General features: G+C 32.9%; 3 protein-coding genes and 1 non-coding gene across 4 annotated transcripts; 1 reads left to right on the top strand and 3 right to left on the bottom strand.

Moving 5' to 3' along the window:
• Positions 1 to 1,707: 1,707 nt before the first annotated feature.
• TRNAV-AAC (transfer RNA valine (anticodon AAC)) lies at positions 1,708 to 1,781 on the bottom strand. The gene has a single exon. It is a non-coding gene; the product is annotated as a tRNA-Val (tRNA).
• Positions 1,782 to 1,859: 78 nt separating this feature from the next.
• On the top strand, positions 1,860 to 4,400 carry LOC18597791 (THO complex subunit 4B-like). Its single transcript, XM_007027008.3, has 5 exons — positions 1,860 to 2,115; positions 2,234 to 2,389; positions 2,986 to 3,054; positions 3,138 to 3,322; positions 3,985 to 4,400. Exons 1-5 carry the CDS (start codon positions 1,963 to 1,965, stop codon positions 4,142 to 4,144), a joined length of 723 nt encoding a protein of 240 aa, XP_007027070.3. The 5' UTR covers positions 1,860 to 1,962; the 3' UTR covers positions 4,145 to 4,400.
• Positions 4,401 to 6,330: 1,930 nt separating this feature from the next.
• LOC18597790 (histone H4) lies at positions 6,331 to 6,918 on the bottom strand. Its single transcript, XM_007027007.3, has one exon. It carries the CDS (start codon positions 6,835 to 6,837, stop codon positions 6,526 to 6,528), a length of 312 nt encoding a protein of 103 aa, XP_007027069.1. The 5' UTR covers positions 6,838 to 6,918; the 3' UTR covers positions 6,331 to 6,525.
• Positions 6,919 to 14,845: 7,927 nt separating this feature from the next.
• LOC18597789 (histone H4) lies at positions 14,846 to 15,422 on the bottom strand. Its single transcript, XM_007027005.3, has one exon. It carries the CDS (start codon positions 15,332 to 15,334, stop codon positions 15,023 to 15,025), a length of 312 nt encoding a protein of 103 aa, XP_007027067.1. The 5' UTR covers positions 15,335 to 15,422; the 3' UTR covers positions 14,846 to 15,022.
• Positions 15,423 to 15,945: the final 523 nt, after the last annotated feature.

Below are 15,945 nucleotides of genomic sequence, written 5' to 3'. Positions count from 1 at the left end.
TTATAATCATCTTAATTAAAATTAAATGATAAATTTTATTTAAGTAAAAATGATTAATTTGGCTAAGAAAGTTGATCAAGTCGGCTTGGTCGATTAAAAAAGTTAAAACCGTTTAAAATGAGTGAAAAAAATAAATTGAATATTTACTATGTAATGTTTGTTCGATTATTTATTATGTAATTAATTAACATAAAAATAAGAGAAATGGACTTGATTGCTTTCAAGTCTATTATTTGAATTAAATTGATTAATCAGTTAATGAAAAAAAGTCAATCGATTCGATTAAAATATGTAGAGATCAGTTAAGTTGGATAATAATATTTTGTCCGATTTAACAGATTTAGCCAATTACTCAAATTCATACATTTCGACCAAGAAGATCATATTTTCAAACATATAAAGGTGAACTCTTGCTTGGCTTGCTTGGTGCTCATTTTCTTATATGACTATGAATATTTAGTTTAAATGAGGACAGCCAGGCTTGATTAATTTGTTTGATCAATTACTACAAAATGACTCCCAAATGAGAGACAAATGTAACAAATCAACAACAGAATAATCATTTTTTTTCTATAGGAGTGAAAGATGATCTTTCCTTTCTTTCAAGTTTCTTCGACTCTTATTAAAATTTTAAACACGTGTCTTACAAATACTTATTAAAACGTGTAACTGAATCATCTTGATAAACCTAATCTTTCATTGTCCAAGTTGCTAATATCAATGCAATTAGTGTAAAACAAGTAATTAACTCTGAAATGAAAGTTACATGTTAGATCGTCCTAAGACAAAGCTTGACCTTTGAGTAAATGCCATGGAGGTCCATTTCATTACTACGTAGACTCGACAACCTTTGTAAGCAATCAGTATAATAGGAATACTAATCATGCTGTTGATGAAATCATAAGTCATAAACCGAGGATCTATCTAGCTAGTAGCCAAGCAGAGAAAAACAAAAGAAAATTTCATCCTTGTGAGAGCTGGTTTTCGTGGATAAATTTCATCAGGACGTGGTTTCCTGTCGATTCCATGAGATTCCCTTTAGGATTAGAAACATAGAAACAAAGAGTCGTGGTTAATTTGACTGATCTTGATAAAGATTCATGGAGAAATTTTTCTAAAGTAAAACAAGAAACTGTGACAAAGAATGGCAAAAAGTCCACTAATGTTGTGGCCATTGTTTGTTTGAGGTGAAGCATAGGGGAAAAAGGAATGGTTTTAAAACAGTTGTGGTGAAGGAGGTTGCCTTTTGCTGGAGTTCTTAGGGGCAATTGGCCGTCCAGGAAACAAAAATTGTTAAACAAGGTTAGCTGCTGCATTTGAGGGTTTTTATATTGGAAAAACGACAGGACTTTACCCATATTTTGGATTATAATATCATCATCGGATTATTACATTAAAGCTGCCTGCCTCAATGGATAAGCTTTCAGTTCTGTCAAAATATTAGACTATACTGTAACTTAGATTTGCCTAGGACTATTCATAATTTACGATGACTCATGAAAAGGAGGTGTTTCTCACATATAAAGCAAGCTGTCGTCCAATCCATAAAAGGCCAAAATGGGCTTTTCCAGCTCAAGAACAATACAATCTGAACCTGGCTGAAAGGGACTGATGAGGCCAAAGCCAAGTCCACGAGCCCAACAATAGCCCACTTGTTTGAGACAAGAAAGTAGCCCACTCGAACATTAAACCCAAAAACCAAACACATGGCGTCGCCCGGACTCGAACCGGAGACCTTCAGTGTGTTAGACTGACGTGATAACCAACTACACCACGACACCATTTTTTAAGGGGTGGTCCTTGACAATATTGATAACAGGTATTAGTATAGACACTATAAGCTCAGGCATTTCGACCTTATTTTCTCTCTCTTCTTCCCTCAAGGCTCGAGCAAAGCAGCCAGTGCCAGAGTTGCCAAAACCCTAGCTAAGGCTGCTTTCTTCCTTCATCCAAAAGTAAACGATGACGAACCCGCTGGACATGTCTCTAGATGACCTCATCAAATCCAACAGGAAGTCCGGACCCACCCGAACCCGTCCTCCTCTTAATTCCGGCAACGGTCCCTCTCGTCGCTTTCCCAATCGTGCCGCCAACCGTACCGCGCCGTACTCCAAGGTCAGCATCCGAATTCCATTGCTGCTTATTTTTCTCCTTTATATGTTCTTTGTGTATTTGATTCATGGTAATAAAATTTCCTCTTTTCTTTTTTTTTTTATTATCGAAATTGTAATAGCCTGTTCAAGCTCCGGATACGACTTGGCAGCACGATATGTTCGTGGACGATGGAGCGGGTTTTCCATCAGCTGCGGGTCGGGCTTCTTCGATAGAGACTGGAACCAAGCTTTACATTTCCAACTTGGATTATGGAGTTTCTAACGAAGACATTAAGGTCACTTCTTTTTCATTTCAGATATTTGTTGAATCTCTATTTTTCATGATTTGAGCTGGTAACCGACTGTTAGAATTTTGATGACCGTTTAAAGATTTGTCATTTAAAGTTACTGTGGAATTGAACTACTGATTTCTTTGTAGAAATTTACGCCAATTTCTTCAGAAGTTGCTTGATTTTTCGTTAAGCTCATAGATCAGGACCTAGCATTAGGCTTGAATCAGTAAAATGTTTATTTCATAGCCCTTATCGTGGAATCGAAATCTTTAGTTAAGATGGAATTGTAAATGTATCTTATTGCTTCACTATATAAGCATAGGTTTCTCATCAAATTTGTAACCATGAAGATAATTCTGCTTCTAAAATTAAACAATTTTCAATGCTCTCTTCATTCATTTGGTGGCATCAATGCTGCAATTCTCGCTTTGCCATCTTGGCAATGGTTCTCTTTTTATTTCGAAGGGGATATGTATGCAACTTCATGTGGTTCAATCCTTTTCCAAACAAGAGAAATTATTTGAAATTATAATATTTAAGGGATATAACCTAGAAGCATGAGGTTCTGTGTTATTAATTTGAAATTATTTGTGGGGCAGGAGCTATTTTTAGAAGTTGGTGACATGAAACGCTATTCTGTCCACTATGATAGAAGCGGAAGATCAAAGGTACTCTATCAAATTCGACATAATCTCATCCACACTGAAACTCTGTAAACCCTGCTGTAATTAGACAAAGCTATTTATCTCAGGGAACTGCTGAAGTTGTCTTCTCAAGAAGAACAGATGCTGCTGTGGCTTTCAAAAGATACAATGGTGTTCAATTAGATGGAAAGCCAATGAAGATTGAGATTGTAGGAACAAATGTTGCAACTCCAGTTGCTCTTCCCCCAGCTACAAATGGCAAATTTGCAAATCCAAATGGTGTTCCCAGAAGGTTTGCTTGTCAATGTCCCCATTATTTTTTATGATTTCATCAGTTTCTTTAGCTCTTTGCTCGTTCTAGGGTTCTTGGTATGCATTTTGTTTGATGGGTTATTGTTCTTTATAAGCTTGTGTTTGCTTTTGTAGTTGAGCAAGAACATGAATGAGTGTCTTTGATTGTGCATTCATTCTCTTTGAGTATCAGTGTCCCCCATCAGAAAGAGTTATTTCCATACAAGAAGTAAGTCACCATTGCTAAAGCCATCAGCTTTATCAAAATATTCATGGTGATTGGCTTCATCACAATACTCATGGTGGTTAGATTCGTTATCCCCACCGTGCATCTTCATATGTGATAGGCTCACTTTAAGGGCATTAATAGATGTACTGTGTAGTCATAACTTCAGTCAAGCCTTTTCTGCTCTGTTCTTTATTGTCAGTCCAGAGGGTTAGGAGACAACAAGGGAGCAGTGGCTGCACATTGCCCATTTGAAGTGTATTCTGTATTTTGTCAATTATGTCAAATATTATATTTGACGAAATTTCTATAAAACTGTGGGCGCACTGCTGACTGGCATGATTTGTTTACAGACTAGTGTCTCCTTTGTTATTTGTATTCTGTATTCAGTTTTGTTTATTTGACTGAACAACATTTGATATGATCAAATGTAACAGTGGCCAAGGAAGAGGCGGTTTCTCAGGGCGGTCTCGTGGTCCTGGACGTGGAGCCAGGAGAGGTCGTGGACAGGGTAGAGGACAGGGTGAAAAGGTATCTGCTGAGGATCTTGATGCTGATTTAGAAAATTACCACAAAGAAGCTATGCAAACTGAATGATGGCATCACCAAGTTCCTCAACCAGCTTGTTTCACGTCACCTGTTGTTGCTCCCACCTCGCCTTAGCACACGTCATAACAATTTGCAAAAAGTATATGTACTGTCTGTCAAAATGTCACCTGTATTGGAGAAGGGAAAAGACTCATGGATGACTGCCTTGGTTTAGTTTGGAGTACTGGGCATCATCCACTAGTAGTTGCTTTAATTTTGAGATTGCATTTGAGTTGATTGACATATATTGCTTGGCCTTTAGAAATTTCCCTTCTGCTTTTGTTTGATTGGCCCTTCCATCACCCATCACCATGCGTGTCTTCTCTCCACTCTAGCAGAGGCATGGAATGAGAACTGAGTTAAATAAATGTTGTAATGATCTGCCAGTTTGACGGGGATTCTTTGCAGTTAGGTAGCGTTTAGTATGAGGGATGTGAGAGCACATTCTTTGCAATGTGTTCAATTAAATTATATTGCAGTGTTTGTTTTGCAACAGATCACTATAATATAAGATTACAATATAATTACATTATAATAAAGAGATATTATAATAAAGAGATATAATCTGATTGCAGTTTAAAATTAATATAATCACATTACATTGCACTCTATAATATTTTTAAAAGTATTTTTACCTTTTAATTTTATTACTTTCAGAATTAATGCAATTACATTACATTGTATTTTATAATGTTTTTAAAGATATTTTTACTTTTCAATTTTATTACATTGTTAAAAATATTTTATAACGTTATAATTAAAATAAAATATATAATATACAAATTAAAATAAATTAAATTAAAATGTATATAATATAAGTAAAAGAAATTAAAATAAAATATATAATATAAAAAATTATATTAAAAAACAAAAAATAAGATTATAATAAAAAATAAAAATAAAATATATGACATTAAAAATATATTTAAGAGATGATATTATATAAAAATTAATAATAAAAAATATAAGTATATTAAACTTACATTTCAATAAATATAGATAATTTTAAAAATTAATATTATATTTTTAGTAAAGTACTTGTAAACCAAAAATTCAATGTTATCTTTTTTATATTTTAATTATTATTTTATTTATATATCAAATACTGTAATATTATTTTCTCTGCAATCACATTACTTACAATCATATTACCTGTAATCACGTTATATTGTAAAATACCAGACGTCACTTTATAGTCAGGCGGTGAAATCCTAGACTTGCTTCTCTACTGAGCAAACACGGATGCATTGCAGATAGGCTTTTGAACTTTTCAACATCATAATCTTACTATTTTTTTGTGAAATTTGCTTGTCTAATTGGGTTAACCCAGTAAAAGATAGAATATCGTCCTTTTTTTTAATTTTTTTATTGACCCAAATGATCTATTTATTATGGATTTATACTTTTTCCCTTGCATTGATTGGTGTTGATAAGTACAACCACCTTCCGATTGGTTGCTCTTACTGTCACCATCTGCAAAGCGGCAATCACCAACGTCCAAGAACATAATCAATTCAATGTCAATACCCTACGATCCAGAGCACTAGCCCCAAATTCACCATTCTAGAATGATTGGGAGATATGATGTCCAAATTTCCTCTAGAAATCTTAACATTACATGTTAACAATGATCTTTCTGTGGCAGAAGTCTTAGAATTTGATACAGTTTGTAAACTATACGCCTAGTTGCTATCTGCAAAAGATCAAAACGCCACCGTGTCAAATTCTTCCCTAAAGCAATAGTGTGCTCTGTCCCTAATATTATTCTTGCCTTGTTCACTCTGAATCCGCTGCGAGAGAATTCGATTGCAGCCTTGAGAGACTCTTAACCCTGACGCTCTCAATGAACTGTCTCTTCAGCCTTGAGTTTGGCATCGAAAACCGCTGAACAACATAGCTAGACCAGGTCCATTACGTCGGCTAAACTTGGATTGACCAGTTGATAACAAGTCATGAGGAAAATATCAACTAAAACGTGCCGGTTTGATTTAGAGGTCAATTCCTCGAAAGTGTTAACATGGGCATACCAATGCACATTTTCTTGATTTGTTATCCAACGACTTAAACCTCAATTAACCAGTTTCAGCGGATTCTTCCGGTGAGCCCACTCGTATAATCCAGCCACCAACCGATATCCCAATTTGAAACAACCCCTAGAAATGAGACCAGGAAATCCCAATTTTTAAAAGCAAATATTAAGAACTCAAATTGGATTTCAACATGAAATTCTGAGACAAGTTCCGTTTCAGAATGAAATCAAAATACATTCTAATAATAGAAACTAAAAAAATAAAGCCTAAAACATCATACTACAGAAGAGTGATACAAAAGCCTACAACAAACTGTTGCAAAAGATTTACAATCCAACCAATCAACCCGGCTAAATCAACCTAACCACCGAAACCGTAGAGAGTCCTGCCCTGCCTCTTGAGAGCGTACACGACGTCCATGGCGGTAACAGTCTTGCGCCTAGCGTGCTCCGTATAGGTAACGGCGTCACGGATCACATTTTCCAGAAAGATCTTAAGGACGCCACGTGTCTCCTCGTAGATCAAGCCGCTGATCCTCTTCACACCACCTCTACGAGCCAACCTTCGAATCGCCGGCTTGGTGATACCCTGAATGTTATCTCGGAGCACCTTCCGGTGCCTCTTGGCTCCTCCCTTTCCCAAACCCTTGCCTCCCTTTCCACGGCCAGACATTTTCTAGTGAAAGTTGGTTTCCAGAGAATGAAAGTGCGAAAACAAATCTTTGTTTCGAGTTTAGGCTTATGAGAGGCGGGGAGTACGTGGATGTGGTTTAAATAGGGAGGTCTGTGGGGGTGTGTTTTTTGCGGTTAGCAAAGGGCGAAGAGAATATATGCCGTCGGATTGGAAAGTTATCAACAGCCAATATTAGCGATCCGTGGCTTTTGATTTTATTGGTTGGAGATTGAAATTGAAGTGGCTGCAAAAGGATAGCCGTTAGATTAAAATTTAATCCAACGGTAAATGTAGGGATCCGTGTCATGTGTATATGTGCTGTTTTGCAACGTCGATTAAGTTCGCATCTACGGCTCTCGGCTCCCCAAAGGGACCTACTTAGTGTGGTATGCTCGGAACGCTTAGGTGGATTAATTCCATAAAATCCAAATTCCCGCCTAGGTTTTATTTTTTTTGCTTTCCCACCTTTTTTTTCTTCTTGAAATTAACACGTATTTACTATAGATTAATAATATAGTAATACATTAAAATTGATAATAGTACATTTTACTCCAAAGTTTAAATTACCTTCACCTCTTTAGCGTTTTATCCTAATTTATTATGACTTTATTAATATTGAAATATAGACCCGAAAAGACGTTAACAAATTTTAAAAACTGATTTAAATGCCTATGAGATAAAAAAACATTAAGGCAGAGCAGAAACAACCAACATTTCATCATGTTCATAAGCACTAATTATATTGATATAATCATGGTATTATAAATACACTAGAAATATGCTTTGTAAGACATCATCGAATTATTGTTTGGCGTCAATTACGTATTTTAATAATAACATTTTCCACGAAATAATATTTTGGAATTGAGTTGGAAGAGGCGGTAAGGGCACCAAGAAAGGAGAAAGGAAAAAAAAAAGAGGGAAGGTGGGTGGCCCAAAGGAGTTCCAGATAAAGGCGGACAACCCAATGAAAAAGGCTCAACAGAAAAAGGAGTGGAGAAGGGCTTACTAAGCTCGTCGAGTCCCAATAGAGATAAAATAACGAACTCTTGCCTAATTCACTAAAGGTGAGCCTCTTGGACCTTCTTATTTTAAGTTAATTTTATTTCATAATATTTAATTTATGTAATTAACATGAAATTAATAGATTAAATGTATTTTACTTGAATAAAGTTGAATATGAAAATTTTAAAAAATCATAATTTCGAGTTTACTTTATTAAGTGAGAGACTTAATTACAACCCATTAATATGATAGGAGTGTTTTAATTTTATCTTTTTTTTTTTAAGCTATAAGATTTCTTAGGGCTAGTTATCTGTTAAAATGTTATTAAGATGCAAAATTGAAGCACACTAGGGAGGGGATATAAACCTTATCTTCAATATTATACGAGATAGATCATGAAGAAATCCTCAGGGAAATACTACTTCCTTTGCATAAGTTTATAAAAACATGGATTCAACGCTTTAACTTGCTTATAAGAAATAAAATAAATAAGTACTACCCCTTACATGTGTTTAAATCTAAGATAAAATAACTCCACATTTCTAAGTTTTAATAAAAGTTTTAAATAGGTCCATTAGTTTTTGAAGTTGACATTCAGCTCCAAAATTGCAAACACTGTTAACAAATATTACGAAAAGACTAAAATACTTTTTTTCTTTATTAGTTTTAAAACATTATTATTATATTTTTTCAATTAATAAAAGTTTTATAATACTACTTTTTGAAATTAATAAATGGTAAAATTATCATTTTAATATTACCATGTCATTCAACTAATAGAAACACTACTAATTAATTAATGGCTAGATCTATATATCTAACAAAATATATTTTTTTGGGGCAGAATATTCATTTTGAAAACTAATAAATCCGTTCAAAATTTTGATTAAAACTTAAGAGGTGAGAGTATTTTACCCTTAAATTAACATAAGATAAATTAATTTTATCTAACTTTAAAGTACCATTGAGCTCACCTTCGACAGTAAAGAAAACCTTAAGTCTTTGATGTGAATAGCCTTAGTTGAAGAGGAAATTTGTAACTTGGTTGCCATCACAATGGATATAATTGATTCAATAAGTAAAATGATGTAAGCATTTTCCAATATAAGTTAAGATATATTGAATGTTATATGATCTAGTGCTCCTTTTTAATACCATATTGGTCAGAATATCCACGAAGTCCTTGTACTTATACATTTTGTTCAATTTTGTTTTTGTACTCAAAATCTAAACAATTTACTCCATTGATTTTAGGAATTGCATAAATTTAGTTCCTCCTCTTAATGGTATCTAATTTTACTATTAAAATAGATGACGTCAACAGTGACATCAATGTTAACGTGGCATGTTTTGATGACAATATACCAACATGATGATGTGGTAGTGCCATGGGCACTGATATAATGAAGTGCCAATGCTGACATGTCAATGTCACGTGGCATATAAAAAAAATTAAAAATAATTTGTGACATGATATAGTATAAGGACTAAATTGAACAAAATTGAGATTTTTTTTTAAAGTAACAAAATTGAAATGTAGAGAGACTAAATTGTAAAAAAAAATTGAAAAATATAAATACTTAAGTAAATAATAGATATACTTATTAATAATCTAAATATTTAAGTATAAAAGATTAATGGTGTTAAAATATATATATATATATATATAAATATTTTCTTACTTGATTATTTGATTCTATAACATGTATATTAATTTTTTTTTATAAAAATTAAGTTTGAATTCTATACAAAAAATTTTTGAAAAAAAATTCATACCTAAAGTTAAATTTAGATTAATAACTTACATTATGTTGGAATAAAATAATATAAAAGACTAAATAATTTTTTTTTTCTTCTATTTATAATAGTATAAAAATTTAAAATTTATTTGACTTAGTTTTTAACTTGAGCTGAACTTAAATTAGCAAAATAGGTTAATTTAGTTACAACTTTCACACTTTACAAATACCCATTCATTTGGAATTATTCAACTTTTACTTAATTTACCTTTTATTTAAATTTACTCAAAGTTTCTCATAAAACGATTTCATTTAAATTCAAATACTACAATCAAATTCTATTAAATTTAATTTAAATTTAAATTATTATTTTGGATCTACAAAAAATTTGTAAATACAAAATAAAATGGTATAAATATTTACAGTTATATTTAACATTATCAACCATAAATGTAGTATTTAATCTAGAAAATTTCAACTTAAAAAATATAATATGAAATATTAAACAAAATAAAAACATAAAAATAAATAAAAAATTAAAGGAGTGAATTAACTTAGATTCTATAGTTGTAATAAGAGGTTTGTCATGTTTAAATTAAATAAGTAAGAACGGAAATTTATTTTTATAATCATTAAAAACTCCGTATCTGCTTTTTCCATTTTTTGAAAGAAATAACTAAATCAACATGTTTTGCTAATTTGAGTTTAGTTAAAAGTTAAAAACTAAGTCAAATAAATTTCAAATTTTTGTACTATTATAAATAAACGAAAAAAATTATTTAGTCTTTTTATATTATTTTAGTCCAACATAATGCAATTCATTTATCTAAATTTGAATTTAACTAATAAAATTTTTTCAAAATTTTTTTTATAGAAGGAGAATTCAAACTTAATTTTTGAAAAGAAGATAAATTAATGTACATGTTCTATAATCAAATAATAAAGTAAGAAAATTATATATATATATATATATATATATTTTAACACCATCAATTTTTTACACTTAAGTGTTTGGCTTACTAATAAGTATATCTATCATTCACTTAAAATTTTGTTTTTCAAAAAAATAAATTAATTTAGTCTCTCAACATCTCAATTTTGTTCACTTTAGTTTCTATATTATATATTTTTATTAAATTTAGTTCTTATGACGTGACATAATTTTTTAAAAAAAATTTTTGATTTGCCACATGGCACCACGTCATTATATTAGTACCACGAGTCATGCCACATCATCAAAATGTACTATGTCTATCACGACCCAAATTTCGGGCCATGACCAGCGCAAGGGTCCAATGAACGTAATCCACTAAACCCAAGTAAGCCTATTATTTATCTTACTTATAATTCCATATAATATCACTAAGTCATATTTCATAACTTTGAATCAAAATAGTGATATACATTACCAACTCGTACTGGCATTACTCCTTAAAAATTTACATACAATATCTACAACATGTATTCTAATAATTTACATTAAGTTCGTCTATACAAAACAAAATAACACTCGACTTCTAGCGGAGTGACTCGGATGAATATACAGCTACCGAATACCGAGACACCTACCAAAAGATGGACACAAGTATACAAGGACACCTTGTCCTAGTTACCGGCTGCCTCGTGATCTGAAAACACGAATTTAAAAATTGTGAGTATAAACCCAGTGAGTGAACAAGAAAGGGAACAAGCAACAACAACAATAAGGGATAATTTAAAATCATGATGCACTTGTTTCAAAACAATGCAATTTAGTTCCATTCATATTAAAAACCACTCATTTTAAACTTAACTCATTTTATCATAAATGTTGAAAAATAGGGCAGCAATTGGACAAGATAGGAGACAAAACATAAAGTTTTTCGCTGCAGCGAGAATGAATTTCGCTGCAGCGAAATTGTTATCTAGAAACAAAAAGTTTTTCGCTGCAGTGACAACCAGTTCTGGTGAAAGGTCCTCAAACCTGAGAGTTTCTGGCTGCAGCGAGTATGACTTTCGCTGCAGCGAAAATAGAGCAACAAGAGAAACATTTTCCCTCACTCAACAAAAAGCCATCTTGCTAAACTAACAAAATCAACATAAAACTCATGAAAATTCTCAAAGTACAATGTGTCAAATTTCACATATATGTCAACCATATATCACATTCATGAGCTTTCATTTCATAAATCTAGATATGCATAATTACATAGACAAACATCAATATCATCATAATCACTCCCGGCTCATGTACATCCCCCCACATCATGCACATAGGCGGCACCATCATGTGCATCCCCCCCACATCGTGCACAATCAGTGCTATCGTGTACATCCCCCCACATCATGCACACGGGCACTATCATCATCAATCTCTCACGCCACCACCATCACCGGCATGTGCATTCTCCACCTCGTGCACACACACGGTTACAGTAATTATATACAATATCATTCATCACACACACACACACACACACACATATATATATCATCATAATACAATAGTGCACGAATCCATAGCAATCACATATTACAACATAAAACCATTTTTCAAAAGTTTATTCCCAAGGCACTTGTTTTCATGAAAAACTTGATAATTCATTCAAATGGGTGGCAATTATATTATATTTCTCAAAACAAGTTTTGAAGGCAGTCCGCTCACAAGTGTCAAAAAATCTGGATTTTGGGTGCACTCGGACTAATAGTCCTCAAGGGCAATTCCTTTACCTTTTTCGGATGTCTCACTACCTTGACAAATAACAAAGTCGAAGAATTTACTATATTATCCCTAAATTGATATAAACTAATTTAAATTACTAATGCTTGATATGTAAATGAAAAAAATGCGTCCGATTACCGCTTAATCGCAGTATCGATTAAATTCGACCAATCACCCGATTAATTGGCGATTGTGTCCAAATTACCTCCAAATTAATCTATTTTTCCTCTAATACCTTAATTTACCACATACCATTTAAATAAAGCCAAATTCAGCATTAAAACCCTCACAGTTTCTTATAGAAAAATTCGATCATTTGGTGCACTAGCACCAAAAATTTTTTTACATAATTGTTTCACCTTAATTCATCATTTTTCAAGCCATTTTCCTTGAAATAAAAACAATCTCCTATTGATATTCAGCCCTCATGGTTCGACCAACAAGGAACCTTAGAGAAATTGAATATTTCTTTTGTGTTTTTGTTCATAATCATGCTTAACTATCCCTAGACACTAACATAGTCTAAAATCAAATTATTCCAACAACAATTTCCCTTCCATACCCATTTTTTAGAATTGAATTCATCATGATAACTCAACATTCAACCATGGAAATCAAGAACAAAAGCATGGGTAAGCTAGGTATCAAGGAGAATTAAAGAAATTCTAACTTACCTAGCTTGTTTCCTTAATTTCTTCACTTTTTCTTTGAATTTCCACCTAGATTTTCTTGTTTTTCCCTTTGTTCTTGTTGCTGGTTGCCTAGGCCGAATATGGTGAGAGAATTGGGGATTTAATGGGCTGATTTCTATAAAAATAATAATAAAATAATCAGGCATGCCACGTGTCACATGCTTATTGGTCCAATTTTTTAACTTTTTGACTTTTTCTTCTTAATTTTCCACCACAAATATTCTGGTATTTATCCAATCCTACCACAATTAAAATCCCTTGGTCTTGACAAGTGTTGGGGCAAAAAATTTTCTGATTTGCCCCCGAAGCTAAAAAATTACGATTTTGCCCTTATACTCTGAAATGTACCGGAATCACATTATTTCTATTTTTCAACCTCAAATAACACTAATATTGATCAATATTAACCAAATGGGGCAAAAATCGTTTTATAAAAATTCCCATTTAGTCCTTTAGTGGTAAAATTATCATTTTGCCCTTGTACTCCAAAAATATCGAGAATCATAATTTTTCACTGATAAACATCATTTTATACTTCAATAATCATAATTATATTTCATATAATTATTCTTGGTCAAATGTGATCAAATCTTGACTAAAAATCTCTATTTTATCATCAAATGATAAAATGACCGTTTTATCTTTAATCGGTCAATTTTCCTGATGGACTTCAAACTGAATCTTAAACTCCAAATCACTATTCTAAGTCATTCTGTGGGTTTTAAAATTTTCAAATTCCTCTTAAAATTTCTATTTGAACTAGTTCAATGCTCGATTTAACTTAGTTGTACCACTCGATACAATACCGTCTTTTAATCGAGCTTGACAGGATCTCACAATGTCGATATTGACATGATATGTTTATTGGCAAAATTAGATACTATTAAAAAAGAGACTAAATTAAAATAATTTTTAAATCAAGAGACCACAATATTGTGATTATGAGTACAAATATTAAATTGAACAAAATATATATTTACAGAAACTTGATACGAATTTTAACCATGTCATATTTACTACTATCTTATCATCCATCTGAATCCAAATTACAAAAATATTGTGGTCACGGCATACGCAAAATTGTCTTTGAAGTGCAAGCAATTCAACTTTCAAAAACTATGAGATTTAAAATTTTTAGAAAACCCAAAAAGAAGCATACTTGTATAGTCACGTGCGACACCCCTACAGCGTTTTGAAACTAGTCTTTCAAACTCCCAACCACGTTTAATTTAATTTCATCCAAGTTAGGCTTCAACAATGAAATGATTTGTGTTCTAATTTCATGTCTCAATATTTTTTAATTCAAATAAATATTTTCAAAATGAAGATTTATAAAAAAACTGTAAAATGAAAGATAAAATTTAATTAAATTATTTGATTTCGAATTAAAAGATTATAAAATTCCTAAGCTAAAATAAAAGAAATTAAATAAAATATAGAGCAATTAATAAAAAATATCTGAGTTGATTGACAAATGTGGCTTGGCGGCTAATTTCCCTTCAGCTTTATGATTTACACTTCCATCACCCATCAGCACGTGTCTTCTCTTCACTCCAGCAAAGGCATGGAATGAGAACTGAGTTAAACATGGATTGACCAATTACTAACCAGTCTTAGGAAAAAATCAACTAAAACGTGCCGATTTAATTTAGAGTTCAATTCCTTGAAGATGTTAATGTCGGCATACCAATGCAATTTCTTGATTTGTTATCCGACGATTTATAGCTCAATTAAAAAGTTTAGGGGATTCTACCGGATAGCCCACTGGTATAATCCAAGCTACCAACAGATATCCCAATTTTAAAGGAACCCTAGAAATGAGACCCGGAAATCCCAATTTTTAAAAGCAAATATTAAGAACTCAAATTGGATTTCAACATGAAATTCTGAGACAAATTTCATTTCAGATTGAAATCAAAATACATTCTAATAATAGAAACTAAAAATTAAAAACCTAAACCATCAAACTACAAAAAAGTGAAACAAAAGCCTACAACAAACTGTTGCAAAAGATTTACAATCCAACCAATCAACCCGGCTAAATCAACCTAACCACCGAAACCGTAGAGAGTCCTGCCCTGCCTCTTGAGAGCGTACACGACATCCATGGCGGTAACAGTCTTGCGCCTAGCGTGCTCCGTATAGGTAACGGCGTCACGGATCACATTTTCCAGAAAGATCTTAAGGACGCCACGTGTCTCCTCGTAGATCAAGCCGCTGATCCTCTTCACACCACCTCTACGAGCCAACCTTCGAATCGCCGGCTTGGTGATACCCTGAATGTTATCTCGAAGCACCTTCCTGTGCCTCTTGGCTCCACCCTTTCCCAATCCCTTACCTCCCTTTCCACGGCCAGACATTTTCTTGTGAAAATTGGTTTCGAGAGACTGAAAGTCTGACAACGGTTTTTGTTTCGAGTTTAGGCTGTTGGGAGGCGTAGGAATACGTGGAGGGGGTTTAAATAGGGAGGTCGGTGGGGGTGTGTTTGTTGCGTTTAGCAAAGGGCGAAGAGAATATATGCCGTCGGATTGGAAAGTTCTCAACGGCTAATATTGGGGATCCGTGGCTTTTGATTTTATTTGTTGGAGATTGAAATTGAAGCGGCTGCAAGAGGATAGCCGTTAGATTAATATTTTATCCAACGGTTAATGTAGCGATCCATGTTGTGTGTATATATGCGGTTTTGCACCGTCGATTAAGTTCTCATCTACGGCTCTCGGTTCCCAAAGGGATCTAGTTGGCGTGGTATGCTCGGATCGCTTAGGTGGATTAATTCCATAAAATCCAAATTCCCGCCCAGATGTTATTTTTTTGCTTTCCCAACTTTTGTTTTTTTTTTCCTGAAATTAACATATATTTACTATAGATTAATAGTATAGTAATACATTAAAATTGACAATAGTACATTTTACTCCAAAGTTTAAATTACCTTAACCTCTTTAGGGTTCTATCCTAATTTATTTTGACTTCG

The sequence above is a fragment of the Theobroma cacao genome, chromosome 5, assembly GCF_053813885.1.
Source record: "Theobroma cacao isolate CCN51 chromosome 5, ASM5381388v1, whole genome shotgun sequence".
In the NCBI taxonomy this organism is placed as follows: Eukaryota; Viridiplantae; Streptophyta; class Magnoliopsida; order Malvales; family Malvaceae; genus Theobroma; species Theobroma cacao.
The sequence above is the reverse complement of the archived record's forward strand: the minus strand, read 5'-3'. Positions and strand labels throughout refer to the sequence as shown.

What these genes read in the sequence shown, in the direction of transcription:
- LOC18597791 (XM_007027008.3), top strand. Translation starts at nt 1,963, where the DNA reads ATGACGAACCCGCTGGACATGTCTCTAGATGACCTCATCAAATCCAAC. An exon ending in GTACCGCGCCGTACTCCAAG is followed by an intron (nt 2,116 to 2,233) that starts GTCAGCATCCGA and finishes AAATTGTAATAG; the next exon opens with CCTGTTCAAGCTCCGGATAC. An exon ending in CCAAATGGTGTTCCCAGAAG is followed by an intron (nt 3,323 to 3,984) that starts GTTTGCTTGTCA and finishes CAAATGTAACAG; the next exon opens with TGGCCAAGGAAGAGGCGGTT.
- LOC18597790 (XM_007027007.3), bottom strand. Translation starts at nt 6,837, where the DNA reads ATGTCTGGCCGTGGAAAGGGAGGCAAGGGTTTGGGAAAGGGAGGAGCC.
- LOC18597789 (XM_007027005.3), bottom strand. Translation starts at nt 15,334, where the DNA reads ATGTCTGGCCGTGGAAAGGGAGGTAAGGGATTGGGAAAGGGTGGAGCC.